Source organism: Dermacentor andersoni, chromosome 3 (assembly GCF_023375885.2).
Source record: "Dermacentor andersoni chromosome 3, qqDerAnde1_hic_scaffold, whole genome shotgun sequence".
In the NCBI taxonomy this organism is placed as follows: Eukaryota; Metazoa; Arthropoda; class Arachnida; order Ixodida; family Ixodidae; genus Dermacentor; species Dermacentor andersoni.
In genome coordinates this window covers 64709424-64727897 of record NC_092816.1, presented here as the reverse complement: position 1 = coordinate 64727897, position 18474 = coordinate 64709424, and the positions used below count along the sequence as shown (strand labels likewise).

At 46.1% G+C, this 18474-nt stretch overlaps 1 protein-coding gene across 1 annotated transcript; it reads left to right on the top strand.

Moving 5' to 3' along the window:
* The first annotated feature begins 7501 nt into the window (after positions 1 to 7501).
* LOC126546451 (uncharacterized) lies at positions 7502 to 12431 on the top strand. Its single transcript, XM_050194551.3, has 3 exons — positions 7502 to 8091; positions 10348 to 10650; positions 12085 to 12431. Exons 1-3 carry the CDS (start codon positions 7942 to 7944, stop codon positions 12310 to 12312), a joined length of 681 nt encoding a protein of 226 aa, XP_050050508.1. The 5' UTR covers positions 7502 to 7941; the 3' UTR covers positions 12313 to 12431.
* Positions 12432 to 18474: the final 6043 nt, after the last annotated feature.

The window sequence follows — 18474 nt, the reverse complement described above, 5'->3', positions numbered from 1 at the left end:
GCTTTGCGCAGCTAAGCACGACAGCGCAGGGTCAAATCCCTGCCGAGGCGGCCACATATCGATGGGGGGCTAAATGCAAAAAAAAAAAAAAAAAAACGCCCATGTGCTGTGCAATGGGTGCACTTTCACGAATTACGTGTGGTCAAAATAAACCCGGATTCCCCCGCTCTACAGCGTGCCTCATAATTATATTGTGGTTTTGGCACGTAAAACTGGGAAATATTTTTTTAATGCCTACAACGGGGATTATCCACGAAGCATGGTAGAACAAGAAGAAACGAGAAAATATTTCAGGGTTAATTCACGTGGTGGAGTCTACGCAAAGCAGGTCTTTAGTAAAGCGGTAGATGAATTGTTATAAAATTAAATACAATGCGTACGATCTTCTTTAGTACGCATAGAATACAATAAAACTTAATGACAAAATATTTATTCTCATCCTATACGACGTGTAATCTCACCCAATGTTTATGTTTGCGCACTCCGCAGGTCGCAACTTTAACCCTGCAAAGCCTGTGGCTTATCTTCGTCGAAGCACATCTCCGCATTAAGAAAAAAAGCTGGACAACATTGCTCAAGTCATTCGACGCATGTCTGGAGGATCGGGGGGGGGGGGGGGGGGGGGCATCGAAATAATCTGTTCTGCAGTTCTACCAGGCACATTTTGTCGGATACATCCGCTACAGTGCGCCTGTACTTTCTCGGATTAGTATACATCTGTCGTACGCACACTTGAAAGTGCTCAGGCTCGAGCACTCAGAATTAGCCTAGGACTACCACGATGTGCGTCTACTTGGGGCACTATTGCAGAGGCACGCGCGTGCTCAGCTCTAGTTTATGTACAACATGATCCATTACGAGTGCATCTAACGGTCTTGACAAGGCACAGGAATCATCCACTGACTAACGTCACAAGAATACGGCCTTACGCCGCCTACTCAGAAGTCGTGTTGTCGCAACAAGATCTCCAGCCGTCGGACTTCGCACTAGACCGAAAGTTCCACTCTGGACGACAGCAAAGTCGACGGTGAGACTCTCAATCCCCGGAATAACGAAGTCGAAAATGCCGCTTGCTAAAATGTACGCATTTAGGAGGTGCCACCTGTTTCTGATGTGACGGAGAGTCTACAAATCATCTGATGACATCTATCCAAACAATGCAAAACTGCTCTCTCAGGATATATTAAATGGACTATTACAAGACCATTTATTGAGTTTAGATATAAATAGGGTCATCGCAAAAGACTCCTCACAGTGTGGAGAAAATTCTGGTATTCGCATTGTCGCTCCTGCGCTAGACATGGTCATTCTCAATCATGATTCCGGACTACTTATCCGTATTTCCGGCTGAATTTCTAGCTGTACTGTTAGCCTTACGTAAACTAAATTCTTCAATATCGAGGGTAATCATAATAACGGATTCGTTATCTTTATATATATCGCTCACAACAAATAGTGGTACTAACATTTTACGTACACTTCGTTTTCCAATGCCTGCCCACATAAATTTAATTACATTACTTTGGGTGCCTGGTCATAAGGGATTATAAATGAACGAAATTGGTGACAGTCTCGCGAGAGCGGCCCTCAATGGCCCTGTACTGTCATTACTTCCTACATCAGCTTACCCAACCAGAGCTAGATTCAGGAGATATGCAATTGCACAAGACTTTTTTAACTCTGCTAAAGCAAATTTTTCAGAACATCGACACCTCCTATTCCCTTGGCACAAAAATCCCTTTCACACCAGAAAAACTGAAGTAATTTTTACCCGATTAAGCTGTCGAACACCAGCATTAAACTTTTATCGTGACAGGACTGGTCTGGCACCCTCCCCTCTGCGCTCAATCTTTGCAGAAAATGAGACAATAAAACATTTGTCTTTCTCATTCTGCCGCCATTTTTCTGCTTTAAGGAAAAACATTTTAGCACCAACGTTCACGAAACTTGGTTTAAATTGTTCCATTCTAAGTATTCTTTCTCTAGGAGCTGTCTCTCTTGGAAACTACCACAGGGATGTCTGCACAGCCGTGGAGGACTTCATAATTGTTTCAAGGTGTTCCTCTTAAATTCTTCAAACTTTATTTTTATTCATTTCTACCTGACACTATCACCATTTTTTGTATTAACAGCGTCTTCCTAATGCCATCCAAATCTTGGCCAATCCCCCGCAGTGGGTACGCGCCTTCGTAGAAGGATATCCTGTCCTATCCTATCTGGGCTCAAGCATTTCGCGTTACCCTGCATTGATTGCAAGTGCAGATGTGCCAAACAAAATTTTGCAGATGGTACTGTAACACATACTTCTTCCGCGGCAGCTTATACGGTACTTGGAATAGGAATCGCGCAGCTCCTATCGACACCTCCTATTCCCTTGGCACAAAAGTTCCTTTCACACCAGAAAAACTGAAGTAATTTTTATCCGATTACGCTGTCGAATACCAGCATTAAACTTTTATCGTCACAGGACTGGTCTGGCACCCTCCCCTCTGCGCTCAATCTTTGCAGAAAATGAGACCATAAATCATTTTTCTTTCTCATTCTGCCGCAATTTTTTTTCTTTAAGGAAAAACATTTTAGAACCAACGTTCAGGAAACTTGGTTTCCTGAACGTTGGACACACAACATCGTCAACAGCATGTTAAGTTCTTTTAAATACTTATAATGTTCACAAAATTCACAAAATATCTAGATAATTGATCATTCATATATGTAACCGTAGACACTTTAAGTCCCATTTTCAAGACACTTATTTCAGTTCACCTTAATTTATTCAAAAAAATGCTAACAGTTCCTTCAGTGCCCGATTCATGGCCGATCCTCCAGAGTGGGCTGTGCCATCTCATTAGAGAAGAAGAACAAGAACAAGCTGAGTTGACCGGCGTTCGAGAAGCAGTTTATGCAGTTTATGCAGTTTATGCAGTTTATGCAGTTTATGCAGTTTATCTTTATGCAGACGATATTGTGTTTTTCGCATCTGCAAACGACATCCACACGCTATACCAACGACTGCAAACTTACCTTTGGGCTCTGGAGAGGTGGTTAGATGTTAATCACTTTATACTCAATGCCAGCAAATGTGCTGTTCTCGTTTTTCCGATACATGACATAGTGCACATTTCATTGTCTTACCACCTTCAAGACATACCACAGGTGGAATCTGTTAAATACCTCGGAATTATTTATAACGCCGCTGTCAACTGGCGCCCACATAGATCATGTGACTGGAAAAGGTAACCGTGCAATTGGCATATTGCGTAGGCTGAGCAGTCGTCGAATAGGATTGGGAAGAGATACACTTCTAATGATATATCATATGTACGTTCGCCCTGTATTAGAATTTTGTTGCGTGCTCTTCTCTGGGGTTCCAGCCTACATGTCCCGTCCTCTAATCCTCTTAGAGAGAGAAGCATTACGTCGGTGTTTAAGTCTTCCTAACTTTGTTGCAAATTATATTCTCTATCTAGAATCCCGTGTTCCTACTCTTTCGTGCAGGTTCCGGCTTTTGACAGTGCAGACATTCTTAAGGACTTATGAATCACCGCTGCGACATCCCCAAACAGATCTTTATTTCCCAACCTGTGTTGATTTTCGGTGTCAACTGGCCGCAACTACTTATTCCGCAAATTATATTCGTGCAAAAATTACTTGACTGCTTGGGCGTGCGCATATGCGATATAATTCCTATTCTCGACAGAGCTGTTGCAACGGATATTCGATTCGATGACATTTTTCCTAATAATGCAAAATAACTTCCACACCGTATTCTAGCCGGTATATTACAAGATCATCTGAAGAACCTTCAAACAAACATCGTAATTGCGACAGGTGCTTCACAATGTGAAGAAAAGTCAGGTGTAGGAATATTTTCCCCGATTCTTGAATGGACATTTTCAATTCGGCTGCCAGATTTTATACCGATCTTTTTAGCTGAATTCATGGCCGTAGTGCGAGCATTACGAAAATTAGGACCATCAATTACGTCAGCCGTGATAGTCACTGATTCGTTGTCATTGTGCTCATCCCTTACTGCTTCTGGTGATTCTCGCGTGATGAGGACATTTTAATCGTTGGTACCTGGGTACTTGAGAAGCGTGCGTTTGATTTGGGTGCCTGGCCGCAAAGGACTAATTATAAATGAAATTGCAGACTCTCTGGCGAAGGCATCGATAAGTGGCCCGATTCTTCCTTACTGCCCATTGACTGCTCATGTTACTGCTGCTAGTTTTCGCAGGAGTGTCATAATGCAGGCAGTATCAGGCTCCGTAATTACAAACTCAGTGGATTACGGACATCTCCTATACCCTTGGCACAGAGATTATTGCCGAACACGGAAAATTGAAGTGTCCATCACGAGACTGCGCTGCCGTATACCTTCGTGAAACTTCTATCTCCACAAGTTTGGCCTGGTCCCCTCACCATTATGCTCATTCTGTGGCGAAGCGGAGACAATAGACCATTTCTTGTTGTCTTGCAGGCGTTTTTCTATTATAAAAAAGCGACTACTCTAAATCCCGCTTCGCACTATTAGTCTAAATTTATCAGTGCCTGTGATCCTATCTTTTGGAGCCTCCATTATTGGGTTCAGTTACAGAAATGTTGCTTGGCAATCCAAAATTACCTCATTGAAACCAATCGATTTCCATGTTAGACTGATCGTTCTCCCTCCTCACCACAGCTTTCGTTTAGTTCTTTTCTATTATTATTACTATTATATTATACCCGGTTTTCTTGTGATTATATTTTTTTCTCTCCAAACACAAGACGTCTACTTTTAAACTTCAATGTTCAAATTGTTAACTCCCTTATTATTATTTTTTGCACCTGATTTAACCACCCGATTCATGGCCAATCCCCCACTTTGGGTATGTGCCACGGCCACACAGGACAACAACCACAACAACAGCAAGCAGTCCGCTGCGTAGTGCAACAAAGCCCCGAGAACTGTAGAATGTTCTGTGACTCAAAAACGGCGCTGCAACTCATAAGAAATTATATGAATCACAGAACCGCATATAGGCCTCTGGTTTATGACATCATGGCTCTGCTTGCTGAAGTGTCTCAGTCCGGGGATACCATCGTGCTGGAGTGGTTTCCAGCCATTGTGGAACAGCTGGAACTGAACAGGCTGACGCCAAAGCAAAAAAAGCATACACTGACAGGAAAATTATAAAACTTACTTTTTCCCGATATGAGATGAACGCCTTGCTTCATAACTCCATCAAAAGCTCCATGGCGCGACAATAGGACAACCCCGAACATCGGCAAGAGCGCCTCCACAGCTTGACGCTGGCTCGCAATTCCGGCTTCCACTTCGGTTTCGGAGAGGCCAGGAAACACTCATCCATCGATTACGGCTCGGTGTGGCGCACACTCACCGATGTACCTTCACAAAATTGGACGAGAACGGGACCCTGACTGTAGCGTCTGTCACACTCCCGAGACAATAGCTCAGAAATTTTGCGTGTGCCCTCAATATGCGGCCGAGCGAAGGACACTTAAGTCTAGTGTTGACTGCCTGGACTCACGCCCCTTTTCGGAAGGCTTTAGGTGCGTGGAGAAGAGTTGACCATGCCCAACGCACCACAATATTACTCTTGAACTTTTTTATGTGAGACTGGCTTAGACGGCCTCGTCTCTAGGACCTGTAAGAGGTGAACACAGTGCGAAATGTGTTTGCGCTATAACGTTTTGTGTAGACAAGATTACTCCTGCGTGTAATGTGTCTAAAGCGCGCATCCGCCTATTGGACATCTGTATAGTAGTTCATTGTACCATATCATAATCCCCTGTGTCCTACATTTCCCTGTATCTCCCACTTCCCCTTACCCCAGTGAGGAGTAGCAGGCTAGAGACATGCTGTCCAGGCCGACCTCTCCTCCTTTCTCGTCAGTAAAATCTATTCCTTATGCTCCTGTAAAGCCCAAACGTATTACATCAAGGCAAATTAGAGCAGCTTATTCACCTTTATTTTTGTCCAAGGAGAGTACACTTGTGCAAAAATAAAGCAAATAAATCCTAATTTAAAGCTAAACATAGCAATTAATTAATTTGTCATTACTTTTCTTGACTACGCACAACTTACAACTCGCTCCGGCTACGTGTTAGGCTTCCCGCGCTTAAATCATAATTTTGAGGCACGAAACTCAACGTAGCATATTTTATGATACGTTGGTCATTACACCGTTACCATCTGGTAATGTCTACGTTTACGCACTACACTGCTCACAAGCTCTACCTAAATGCAAGCAGCAGTTAATGCGAATGCAGTTTGTCAAACGTCGATGCGTTTCTACTTCTAGAGCGACCATGGCTGTGCGCATGGCGGTCAGCGTACCTCAGTGCAATCCCTGTTTTAGGGCTAATCTGCCGCGAGTGAAAAAACTGCACGAGCTGACGTGGTGTGGAATCATGTGCGCTTTCTTCGTGCGCGTTTAGTGCTGGCGGTTGCGTAATCTGGACTTTCGCAGCGACGTTGAAGCGAGAGGCGGTCGAAGCATTCGCTCCCCGCTGCCGACGTTTTTCATGATAGCGTCGTCCCACTGAAACTATCAGCCACGGGTGCGGGGTGGACGCAATAGCATGACTGGGTTCGCCTCGTACCGCCGATGTGAAGATACCGCCGTCGACGTGGCATGAAACCGTATCTTTCGTCACTGGCTCCGAAATTCAACAAAATTATTTGTTTTTCTCATTCACATTTGCTTTTTCCGATTGCCCGATAACAGGGTAAAATTTTGCGGCCCCTAAGAAATGTCCATCGGTGACTGTACTTATTTGCATAAAAGCTGGAATTTCGATATAGAGAAATTTCAATATGACGAAGCAAATAGCCGGTTTAACCGACTTCGTTATATCGAAGTATAGCTGTATGGTGTACAGCTGCATATGACTGTTGCAATATGGTTCTATGGACACTCCAGACAATTTTTTGTCGTCGCCGTTATGTTCGGGATACACATATTATGTATAGAAATTTCAGTTAAATAAATAAACAAACATGTCCGCCGGCAGGATTCGACCACGGTACCGCCAGCACAGAAGCCCGATACTTTATATAACCATGAAGCCGCACAGGCATTTCTTCATTTTATTATACGCCACAAAGGCATGTCATCAAGAGGCAGATTGGGATGTTCTATTCTGCCTTTTGAGGCATGATATCGAAAACCAGGATAGAAAATCCATAAGAAGTTCCTGCATGCAATCCAGCGTCTGGATATGCTTGACGTATTTTCCGATCGCCGACGGTTCCGAAACTCTCGCGCGAAGGAGTGACGCGATAGAGTTCGGTGGGTGGCGACTACGACTCTACCTCACCCCCAACACGCTGCAGAAGATCCTTCATCTACTTCAACTGGAGGTTCAATCACGAATACTTTGTTTAGCGCAAAACAACAGACACAAGAAAGACGACAGGACAAGGACAGGAAAGGTTCAATCACCTTCCAACCTTTTTCTTTACTGCCTCGCATGTAACACAGCTTGCAAACTCAAAAAAGAGATGTACAACGAGATCATGTTGCGGTAAAACGTGAACCATTGCTCGCTGGCTACGTGTCATCGGCATTTCGGCATCTCTAAATGGTGACAGTACCGTGCTGCTGTGCTCGACGGCAGAGGTTCGATACCACCGTCGGTCACGCACTGTTTTCTTTTTTTTTTTATATTAAAGCGAGGCGAGACAGGAACCTACCTTATTCTACCTATACCTATACCTGTCTGTCGCAAAGTGCAGGAATTCAGTAACCAGGCTGAAGGAATCCAATAACCCCCAGCGTATACTTCTTTTACGAGTTCCAGGTGTTCGCGTTATGAAACTCTTTGGTGCGCATCGCAAGCGAAGAGGGAGAAGACAAAGAAGATTGCGCGCTCGAGAGTGGACGAGCCATTCGAAACTCAACAAAGCTGTTCACACCGCGCAGAAGAGAGCAAACAGACATGCCGATCAGCAGCGTCTCACCAGGTTTCTACGAGTGGACCATGTCCGTTCCCCGCGAACTGTGGAACCCCCAGCACCCGGAGCTGCTGCTAGCGGCGAAGCCGTACGCCGAGGTCGAGCGTGTCCTGGGCTACACTTTTCGTGACAAGGTGAGGCAATCTCGGGAAGGGAGGGAGCAAGAAAGATCAAGGGAGGCGCGTCGTGTCGCGTGAGGCTGCAGTAGACAGACGCAATGGATATCTTGCGTACTTCCATCTCCTACTTCGCTGTTTTCGATTAGTGGTCGAGGATGTTCCTTAGAAACGAAATCATCAGGATAAAAACTCGCCGTGTTTTCTATACGTGCGCCTTTTCGCGCTCAACTGTGCTTGCGTATGATACGGGACTGCGAGCTTTTCCTTTTACCGCTCTACCACCACTGCGGCTATTCATGCCTGTTCGAGCAGTAAGAAATGCGTTCCTTGCAAAGTGCAGAAATAAAAAGGCGCAGCGCGCTTTTGCTGGAAATGCTTTTTCCCTGTTCTTAGGTAGTGAGCTATAGCATGCGAGGTTGTAAACGCTGTGGCGTGTGGGTGTATTATAATGTGATTAGCACTCCCAGCCTGCTTCCGCCACTACAGATAATAAATAAAGATGTATTGAGCAATACGGTGTGTCGCTACATTGCTCGAATGATAATAGAATTAGCGTCGACAGTCATCGTGAGGTGGGCTCCGCCGGAATTTTTTGTTCGCTCTCACTTCTTTTCTTACTGCAAGGCGAATTTCCAGACGTTGTAATAGCAGTAGTAGTAGTAAGTGGTCGTTTATTTATGTAAAAGGTAGATAAAAAAATTGCGGCACAAGCCATCTCACGATGATTGTCGACGGTAATGCATGATCATTGAACCTACAGCGACACGACGTACTGCCACCGTCGAAACGAGTTATACACGAGGCACGTACTGCAGCGGGACTCATCTCTCGCGCGTCCCTAATTAGTCCCTAGGAACACGTACTCGACGCCATCTAGCGCCGCTATCGCGGAGCCGGTGCGTGGCCTCCGAAATGCACGGCGCGATGATGCGTGCGAACACTGAGAAACACGTCACGCGGCAACCGGGCTCCTCTCTCGCGCTTCTTTCTGGACACGCTGCGCCATTCAGCGACACTGCTGAGAAGTCCGTGCGGGGCCTCCGAGACGAGGAGCGTGGCGCGCCGGAACCTCCGAACGCTGATCATTATTTCCTCACTTGCTGCACACTGTAGAGCGGCACATACTCGGTGACCTAAGTTGCCGGGAGGTTCATCGAAAAGCGTCACATACCCGGTGGATTCATGGCGCAGCTCGCTAGAGCGTTGGCGTGAAAGGCGTTCATTGAAAAGTGGCGCACACCCCAGGCAGCCTGTTATAGGCGTCGAGTCGCTGTCCTTGAGAAATGCTTGTGACGAGGATTCGATTACTCTTAGCATCGGAGAAATTTAAGGGATCTTTTTCGTAATTGTAGAACAGCACGTTCCCAGTGGCACCACCTATTCACACAATATAGTTGACGTCAAAGACGTTCTTTGAAGCGAGGCACGCACCTGCTGGCACATATCCAGTTACCAATGTTGACATCGAAAAGGTTCATTGGAGACCAGCACAGACCGATGGGCACATACAGTACTCCAAGCCGGCTTCAAAGAGTTTTCGATACGTACACAGACCTGCGTCCACAGTGACACATACCGGCGTGAAAGAAGTTCGTTGAAGAGCGGCACGTATCTACGTATTACCACACACTCATTGACCCAAGTTGGACCGATGGTTGGTTTCGAACCCTGTTACTTCCGCACAGCATGCACGATGCGCCACCACTGACTACCCAGTGAACCAGGTATAGTCAGGAGGACCGTTAGATGCATATATATATATATATATATATATATATATATATATATATATATATATATATATACTATAATTTGATAGCTCCGGAAAGAGTGTGAAGTATCCAAAAAACGGCTAACGCATTGTTACAGGAAGACAAAAGAAAAACATTACGATTGACCGCTGTAACTGCCTTTGACAGCATTTCCTGATGTGGTTCCGCGTGCTCTGCATTTTACGATAATCCGCCAGTTCATAGCCCTTCCGCTGGCAACTCTTGCACTGCAGCCGCGATGCGTGTGCCACAGAAGTACCGTTCGCGTGACGTCATATCTCGTACGCTGCCAAGTGGCGCATCGGAAAAGAGTAGCGCGCAGGGTTTTGTTTGAGTTCACAGATATATTTTCACGCCTTTACGTCGGTGTATACATTGCAGAAATGACCGTCACCGGCTGACACCCGCACCGAGCGTGTCCGCTTGCTATGCGCAAACCTGGTAAGCTATCTAGGGGCCCCATAAGGACCTCCATTTTTCGCATATTCTCACCGCGCAGGGTTTCCTACTGATGGCTTTCACCCACGAGTCGTTTCCGCCGGCTTCTCGCATCGTTCCGGGATACATGCGTCCTTTGGACTTCATGGGCGACGCCTTGCTGAAGGAACTGCTGACCGTCCACCTGTACGGCACCATCTATCCCCTGACGCCGAAGGCGCTCCACGAGACGCGCAAGCGCCTCGAGAGCAACCGCTTCTTCGGGTACGTGGTGGTCCACCACGGGATGCACAAGCTGCTCCGGTCCGCGTCCTCCGCGCTCAGCGAGGACATCGTTGGATACGTGAGGAAACTGAGGGACGGGGTGAGTTGAGGGTGCCGAAAAAAAGTCACGTGAATAACCAGCGGTCGAACGAGGAATGTCGCTGGAGCCAACGCTTCGACAAGAACATATTGTCCGTACGTCAGGGCAACAACTGCTTTCCTCAGCAGCGTTGATGTCACGTTGTGGTGACCCCAGAGTTTCATGTACAATAATTATTGCGCGAAACTCTGTGGTAGCGACGGTGAGCGACCACAGTGCCACAACGCAAGTAACGAAACTGTTTAATGGACGAACCTTTGTCGAGCAGGGCAAGTAGCACTCAGCACAATGATAACGGCGAGCGCGCTCGTAGAGCGTTGAAATTTGATCTGCGGTTCAAGCGCACCGGCTTTTATGCATGAATCGTCGAGTGTTTCAGCATAATCACTGGTGCCCGCATGCCTTCCAGAAAGTACCCCACAATTGGCGTCGCGCATACAATCTGATTACACAAAAAGGTTCGGTGGCAACAGACCACGGTTAGCAGCTTTAGATATGCAGAAAGGCGCGTCTTGTGCTGGGCGATAACTTTGGACAGTTGTTAGCCGTTAAAAGACGGTCACCGGGAAAAGTAATAAGTGCATGTGGCAATATAACCGTTGCTCACTCTTTCCCACTCTTGATAGAGAAGAAAGCGAATCAGCTAGCTGGTGCAATGGAGAGAGACGTCAGTGTCCTAAAATAACAGAGGGGGAGGATGATAGGTTGCGCTGATACTGCTGTTTGATCTTGTTATTTCTTTTTTTGAACATTTTGATTTCCATCACCACATTGTTCTTCTTCTCTTCCCCCATTGAGGTTGGAAGAGAGAGAGAGCAACGAGCACATAAACGCTAAGGAAAGCAGTTGCCGTTCTTTCCCGTGTAATACCACAGATATTAATCGAAATTTTATTTGCCAATCGCCCAATGAGAGTTCTGCGTTTCGCGCGTAATTTAACAGTGAGCTGAAAAAAATAACGTCGCATTCTGCCCCCTGAGCTCAACCTGCTATTTGTGGTCGTAATTCTCAAGCATTGCAAAAAGTCACTTTTTCTTTTTTTGCTCGAGAGAGCGTCTGGACATCATCAGGTATACTCATCATAAGGACATCATCACTCTGCACACAGAAGGATGGTTTGCTGGACGAGTTGGCGCTGCATTCTTGAGGCGAGCAGTGCGAAAATACTTAATCCGAAGGAAGGAAGAACGTTTTTACTGAAATTACACAAATACGTCGCGTGCGTGTGTGTGTGAAAGCATTAAAAAACTTACGTTGCCTGCCTCTCTTTCCCACTCACTCACTCACTCAGTCACTCACTCACTATCTATCTATCTATCTATCTATCTATCTATCTATCTATCTATCTATCTATCTATCTATCTATCTATCTATCTATCTATCTATCTATCTATCTATCTATCCAATCACCCACTCTAACCTTCCCGCACCAAGGAGTATCCGGGCTTCCGGATTGGTGCTCCTCCCAAGCCCCTAGCGGACGCCTTCGAGGCCCTGGCATCAGCCGTGTACTTGGACTCGGACCAGAGCAAGGCTACCCTGTGGCGTTCCTTTTTTCCCCTGCTGCGGCGCCAGATCAGCGTGGAGCTCCAGAATACCGCTGCCATAGCCACAAGGAGGCGCAGCTCTACGACCAGCGGCAGCGAGTCATCCGATGAATAAACGCCGCTCGCCGGATGGTTATTTCCCGCCTAAACAGTGACGCATTGAATTCGTATTTCCGCTGCCATAATTATCCCGTAGTCTACTTTCCATGAAAATAAAGAAAAATAAGCTTCTTCACATGGGGCTTCTTCGTTAGACATAGTATGAGTAGAACTTGTTGCTGTGCGAGATGGTTGAGATCTAACGAATTCATTGTTGCGCTAACAGGAAAAAGACTTGGGAAGACAAGTAAGAAAAGGTAGGTCGATCATGGAGGTCGAGCGCTGAACTTCAGCTAACCTTATTCTTGCAGCAGAGTAGGGAGAATCAACAAATGCGCATGCGTACATCAGTGCTGTCTAGAGCAACGACAGTACCCGCCGTGGTTGCTCAGTGGCTATGGTGTTGGGCTGCTGAGCACGAGGTCGCGGGATCGAATCCCGGCCACGGCGGCCGCATTTCGATGGGGGCGAAATGCGAAAACACCCGTGTACTTAGATTTAGGTGCACGATAAAGAACCCCAGGTGGTCAAAATTTCCGGAGTCCCGCACTACGGCGTGCCTCATAAGAGTGTTTTAGTTGAGCGTATTTACGCTCCGCTAAGCAGTTAAGCGGAGCGGAAGCGCGAATGCGCATGCGCCGTCCGCTTAGCCGTAAGCGGGATAGCGGAGCGAGGAACACGGTCCGCTTAGAAGCTGCCTGAGCGGAGCGTGCCGCGCAGCACTTTGGCTAGCGTTGGCGTCCGAACGCATTGGATTGGATGCCGAAAGCAAGCGCGCTGGCTAACACGTGGCGTTCCCCAAGACGGCGCTTTATTTTCCATTGGATAAAATGGACCGGTAACGCATTACAAGCGCACGTCTAGATACTTCATGGAGAAACAAGTTATATATATACATATATACGTTTTACGGTATAAGAGTGATCATAAAGTGTTTTTATTTTCTTTCATTACCATGAATTTAGCCAGGGGGCGCTGCAACTACGAAAGTGAGGGAAGCCCGCAGTAAAATTGAGTACGAAGAACGGCTGAGGAATATGGAGGAAAGTAAATGGGCTGGGAGAGTGTTCAGGTATCTGTACAGGCAAAACATTGATTCACAGTGGAGGAAAAGAACTAGGAAGCTTACCAGCAAGTATGCGGCCTGTGGGGTGGGCAACACAGCAACAAAGAAGGTCAAGCGGAAAGTCAGAGAGGCTGAATTAATCTCATGGGTGGCGGCAATGGAAAAGAAACCTGCCATGAGTAACTACTTAAGGGGAAAAAACGAAATTAGGAGAGAAACCATTTATGATAACTCAAAGGGAAGCTCATTACTTTTCGAAGCGAGATCGGGATGCCTTAGAACACGCACCTATAAAGCGAGATATAAGAATGAAGAAGAAACATGTGCTTGCTGCGGTAAAGCTAGGGAAACGACGGAACATATTTTATTAGAATGTGAGGACGTCTACCCAGCGGTCGATTTAGGCACCACTGGCCTCCTTGAAGCCCTTGGGTTCAGCGGGAGCAGTGGTAAAGCAAACAGGTCCGCAATAGACATCAGTAAGAGGCGATTGGAGGATTGGTGGAAGAAAAGTAGGGAAACGACAAAAGACGGAGACGTACAAAAGCACAGTTCGCAATAGGGTATCAGAAAATTTGGACGTGGTAGTTCATAGTGGGTTTTTTTTTTGTTTTTTTTTTTTTTTTTTCATTGGTGAACATAGGTAGGATATTAGGCAGCATAGTAGTAAGAGCTTGGTGGCGCAAGCCACCGCCCCGTTCCAAAGGGGACGCTCATAACATCCATCCATCCATCCGTCTACAACTACAAAAGCACAGTTCGCAATAGGGTATCGAAAGGTCTACAACTACAAAAGCACAGTTCGCAATAGGGTATCAGAAAATTTGGACGTGGTAGTTCATAGTGGGTTTTTTTTTTTTTTTTTTTTTTTTTCATTGGTGAACATAGGTAGGATATTAGGCAGCATAGTAGTAAGAGCTTGGTGGCGCAAGCCACCGCCCCGTTCCAAAGGGGACGCTCATAACATCCATCCATCCATCCATCCATCCGTCCGCTCCGCTACGCTAAACGTGCAACTAAAACGTGAAAATCGCCCGCCGCTCCGCTGTGGCTTAGCGGGGCCGCTCGGAGCGGAGCGTACCGTAAAGACGCTCAACTAAAACACTCTATAATCAGAAAGTGGTTTGGGCACGTAACCCCCCCCCCCCCCAAAAAAAAAGCAACGACAGTGACGTTTTTTTAACAGCTGCATCTGGTTGTCAAGCAGAAAAACAGGCGTATCAACTCGTGCCTCTCTATTTTATGTGATATGCCTCCAAAACTTCTCTTGCTAACGTATCACCACTCCTGCCACCCTTACCCATCTTAATCTTGCGCAATATAGTGGCTGGCATTAGATGCCAAGTAAACCATGAAATGCGCAGGTAAATGCGCCTAACCTTTGTTAATTATAGGCAATTCATGCTCCCGTGTCCGGTCATTGACACATCTGTTTGGCCCACGTAGGACTTCCCACATTTCAGCGACATCTCGTATATAACGCCAGTCGCACATTTCACGTACGGTCTAGTGTGGTTTTTCTGGCACCACCCTGTCTTTTTGTCAACGCGGCTTATGCGCGGACACAGTCCAGCCAACTAGTGTGGCACCGAGAAAACAACTGGCACACCAAACCTATTAGCGACTTCAAGTTATGGGAAAGTTTGTGGACGTATGGCACCACTGCGGGTTTGCATGCTTTTTGGTCAGGGCTAGGCGTATGCTTTCTCCCCTTCCCCTTCTGGAACAATGTTTTTGACACCGCCCCTCCTCCTCCCCACGTCAATGTCTGCGACAATGCGATTTTGAGACAATGTCTAATTTCAGGATAGAAATAACGAAAGTTAAGGCAAACGCGTTCTACGAGCGAACTCAGGACCTTCATAGTCTGGTCTAATTATACGAAAGTCGAATTAACTGGAGTAGGATGAACGGAATTGTATATACTGTAGCACTTTTTCTTTTTAAATACAAGTGCATATACTACTGTCGTATATTCCAACCAACCTGAAGGTAATACTTAACACGAAATAATTACAATCGGACTAACAGGGTGTCTATACCAAGTTGACATTTCGAAATTCCCTGCGTTTCCCAGGTTTGCCCTCAGTGCCTTTTCAAAATTTCCTGAGTGACGCAGAACTATGTTTTATGTCAAGACGGGCTTAAACCATGTCGCCCGATGCTGTCAGTCTTTAGTAACCTTGCGAAAACAACAAATAAAAAACGAATTAATTTTATTTGAGTACTAAGGAGTAGTGTTAATTTTATTCAAAAAGAGAGTACAAAGGAGTGGGGGTGTAATATGCACAGCAAATATCTTCGACAAAAATTGCAAATCGAGTCGGACATTCTCAAATACGAATAAAAAGGAAATGCTTACAAAAGCAAATATTTTCGAATATGAGCTATTTCTATCAACTGATAGCAAGCTCAGTGGTACGAGGCCAGAACTTTGTCCCAATTGAGATTCTCTCTCAACAGCTCGTAAGTCAACCTCAACTGTCCTGACATACTCTTCGCCCGCACACGACGCCTCACTGTTGTGTTTCACTGCTTTAAAGTGTTTATTTTGGTTTGGATCACGGACACCTGCATCTCGGCATCAGCCAACACATTGTTTTTTGTGCTCAAGCTCCTTCAAAATGGCGGCAGCAGGCTTCCTTTCCCGTTCATTGCTCAGTGCGTAGGCCCTAGCTTCTGTGCTCGTCCTCCTTCTGCCACTCGTTCGCCCCGCGGACCACTTGAAGCATCCTCTTGATCAGTTGTACAGTCAAGGTCTGATTTTTCGAACTGTCTAGGGGCCGCGAAAACGTGCGAAAAAACGGCCAGTTGGAAAAAACGAATGTATGTCTTTCCCTGCCCTTAAGGTCTCAAACCGTCATTGACACATTCGAAAAAGGTCTGAAGGCCTGTCAGTACATGTATTAGGCATATCGGTGCTCGTACTGTGACAGGAGATACCGGGTTCGCGCGTGTATAGTTAAGGAATACATACTGTGTCCCGTGGCAATAGCCCCTTCCCATGCTTGTTATGCTTCACCGCAATACTTTTGCGTATGCTTCACCAAGTAACATTTCTGTACAGAGGCGAAGCTGACTTTCGGGAGCCGGCATTATGCAACGCATCGGGCTTTCCGAGCTTCGAAGCCAATCGCGAGGACCACAAAGACGGAATCGGTACCATTGCTGACAGCGGCGAATTCTCTCAATGAAAAGCACGGCACCCAACGGTAAGAAGCTTAATAGCGAACGTCGAAGCAGCTAGGCCTAGCGTTGCCGCAGTTGTGGCTACGGCTTTCAGTGGATTTGCATGCGAGAGCGCCGGTTCGAGGCGGTGAGGTCATCAAAATGGTAGCAGTGATGGCTTTGATTAATGCCGCTTCGGACCTGCTGTCACGACAAAAAGTCCTGAAAATCGGACGGCAAAGGGTTCTTGCGTCCGAAATTTCAGACGTTCCGATACATTGACTCTCTGGGGTACATGAAAGTGCTGCGAAGCCGTCTGAATTATCGGGCATCCGGAAAGTCGGTCTTTACTGGCAATTCCTCCAGCCGACAACAGAGCGTCAAAGACGATTCATCACGATTCCTGTCGGTTACTCGAGCCAGCATTAACGCGACACTCGTTCCCTTTCAATAAAGTTACAGCTAATTTTCCCTGATAGAAGCACAAATTCCCAGAGATTTTTCAGAATACTCAAAAACCCCGAGAATTCCCGGTTTTTCCTGAAGATTGATTAGGTCACATTTTATATTTTTTACGCAACCTTCTATCACCTGGCCCAGAGGTCAAGCAGTCCGAGATCCAGTGAACTGTGTGCTGTGAAAGTGTGCTGGTCCAGGTTCTGCAACCGAAATTCACCACCTGCTGTGGTTCTGCTCAGGAAGAAGGGCTACCCGAAAGAAGAATATAAGAGCTGCCAAGCTACAAATGAATCAGACAGACAGACAGACGGTTATAGCTGTTGGCTCATGGACAACAATCAAGTTCGCTTGGGCAATTTCTACATGAGGAGGACCTGCACACCTTTATGTAAATAAACAACTATGCCACGGGGTTCCTGAAAAAAAGAGCCAGATGTAGGTATAGAACAGCAAGTGTTTGAAGCCTGCATTAGCAATACCTAAATGTTCTTGCAGATCATACAAACTGTGGGAATCAGTTAATTTAAGCAATGCTTTCATCGATATTTGTGATCGAAGTACCCTAGCTGTTCCTGCTTATCAACAATTTGCAAGTAGAGATTACGCAACCCAATTTGGCACATTTTCCCTAGGAACTACCTCGCTCAACATAAACTTTTTCGTTCAATCATGCGATATGCTAGGCATAACGATGGAACGACCCCAACGACATGAGGATGGGGCAACGACAATGGATGACGTCACTGTAATCAATACAAGATAACAATGGAGCAACAACGACGGCATGACAACTGCACGTGATAACGACACAATGACAACAATGGCATGACAACGATGATGTGATGTACGACGACGGCATATGACCATGAGATGAGGATCGAAGCTGAAAATGATGCCGATGTTATGATGAAGGAATAACAAAAATGGAATGCCCATGGCAGTGTGACAAGGCTACAATGTCGACAATGGCATGACTATGTGACAACGATGACATGACGATCATGGAATGACGACAATGGAGCGACGACAATGGTATGATGACAATGTGATGCCGACACTGGAATGTCAACGACGGCGCGTCAACAATGTGATGTCGATGCTGGAATGATGCCAATTGTCGTCATTCCAGCATCAACATCACATTGTTGTAGAATTACAGTGAAGGAAGACAAAGATTGAACGACCGGCCACGGTGTCATGACGACGTTAAAATGATATGATGGCATGGTGATTATGGGACGATGCTCGAGCGACGACGATGGTATATATGACGACGTGATGTTAATGCTGGATTGATGCTGATGGTATGACGACGACAGTGTGACAATGAGATGATGGAGCTGGAATGATAACGGCATGACGACGCTAAAGTGATTACATGTATAATGGTATGATGACTGCAAACAATAGCTCAAAGGTGGCAGTGCGAGGACGATATACAGGGTGTCCCAGCTAACTTGGACCAAGACTTTAAAAAAACCTATG